The 717-nt window shown below is 49.7% G+C and overlaps 1 protein-coding gene across 1 annotated transcript; it reads right to left on the minus strand.

The window, feature by feature from the left end:
- Window positions 1–4: 4 nt before the first annotated feature.
- On the minus strand, window positions 5–703 carry LOC109508931 (bactericidal permeability-increasing protein-like; the record flags this gene model as incomplete). Its single annotated transcript, XM_019858856.1, has 4 exons — window positions 585–703; window positions 405–519; window positions 201–332; window positions 5–125 (listed from the first exon to the last, which is right to left on the minus strand). Coding segments are annotated over exons 1-4 (471 nt in total), but the record flags the coding sequence as incomplete, so codon positions are not given.
- Window positions 704–717: the final 14 nt, after the last annotated feature.

Here is a 717-nt window from a genome sequence, read left to right on the forward strand (position 1 = left end):
TGCCGACAGTCGCCGTACAGTCGACGTTACTGACCTGGGGTCGCCCCGTTTCATCACTTTTGACCGCCACAACTGAGCTGATGGACAGCCCTGTCACACTCAAATCAAAGGAGCCGCTGTCCTTCCTGTTTGGATGAAACGTGACACTGCAGCAGGCGAAACGAGTGTTTTGTGAACGCAACAAATCTTTTCACACTTACAAAATTCGTCGGTATTTGACCCTCCAGTTTCCCTTCATATTGATGAAGGCATTCCCAATAGACAGTCTGACGCCGGTCCCGGGCACCAGGTCCACAGTGGAGGAAGGTAATCCCGCCGCCACTGTTTGCATACTGGAGGGAATTACATGCTGAAGTGGCCACACAACGTTTGGCAATCTCCATCAGATCAGTCGATTGTCTTACTTTGACAAGCTGTACTGGACCTTGCCGATGACGGACACTCTCTCTGTGCCGGATATATCTGGGATTGTTATGCTTCGGAGTTTCTTCTGGATGGAAGCGATCCCCAGCTGCCTGCCTTTTAGAGGAAGTCATCATGAAACGTGCTGCTTTGTCAGCCTTTGATTCTTCTGCAACCCTTACCATATTCAATGCCCTTATCTGTCAGTTTGACCTTGACTCCAGGACTGGCGCTCGAGGTCAACTGACTGAAGGCGAGCAACGACAGGCAACACCACAGCAACATGTTTCATTAACCTTTTGGAGGAAAAAAAAA

Source organism: Hippocampus comes, unplaced genomic scaffold, assembly GCF_001891065.2.
Source record: "Hippocampus comes isolate QL1 unplaced genomic scaffold, H_comes_QL1_v1.1 C16703286, whole genome shotgun sequence".
Taxonomy (NCBI): domain Eukaryota; kingdom Metazoa; phylum Chordata; class Actinopteri; order Syngnathiformes; family Syngnathidae; genus Hippocampus; species Hippocampus comes.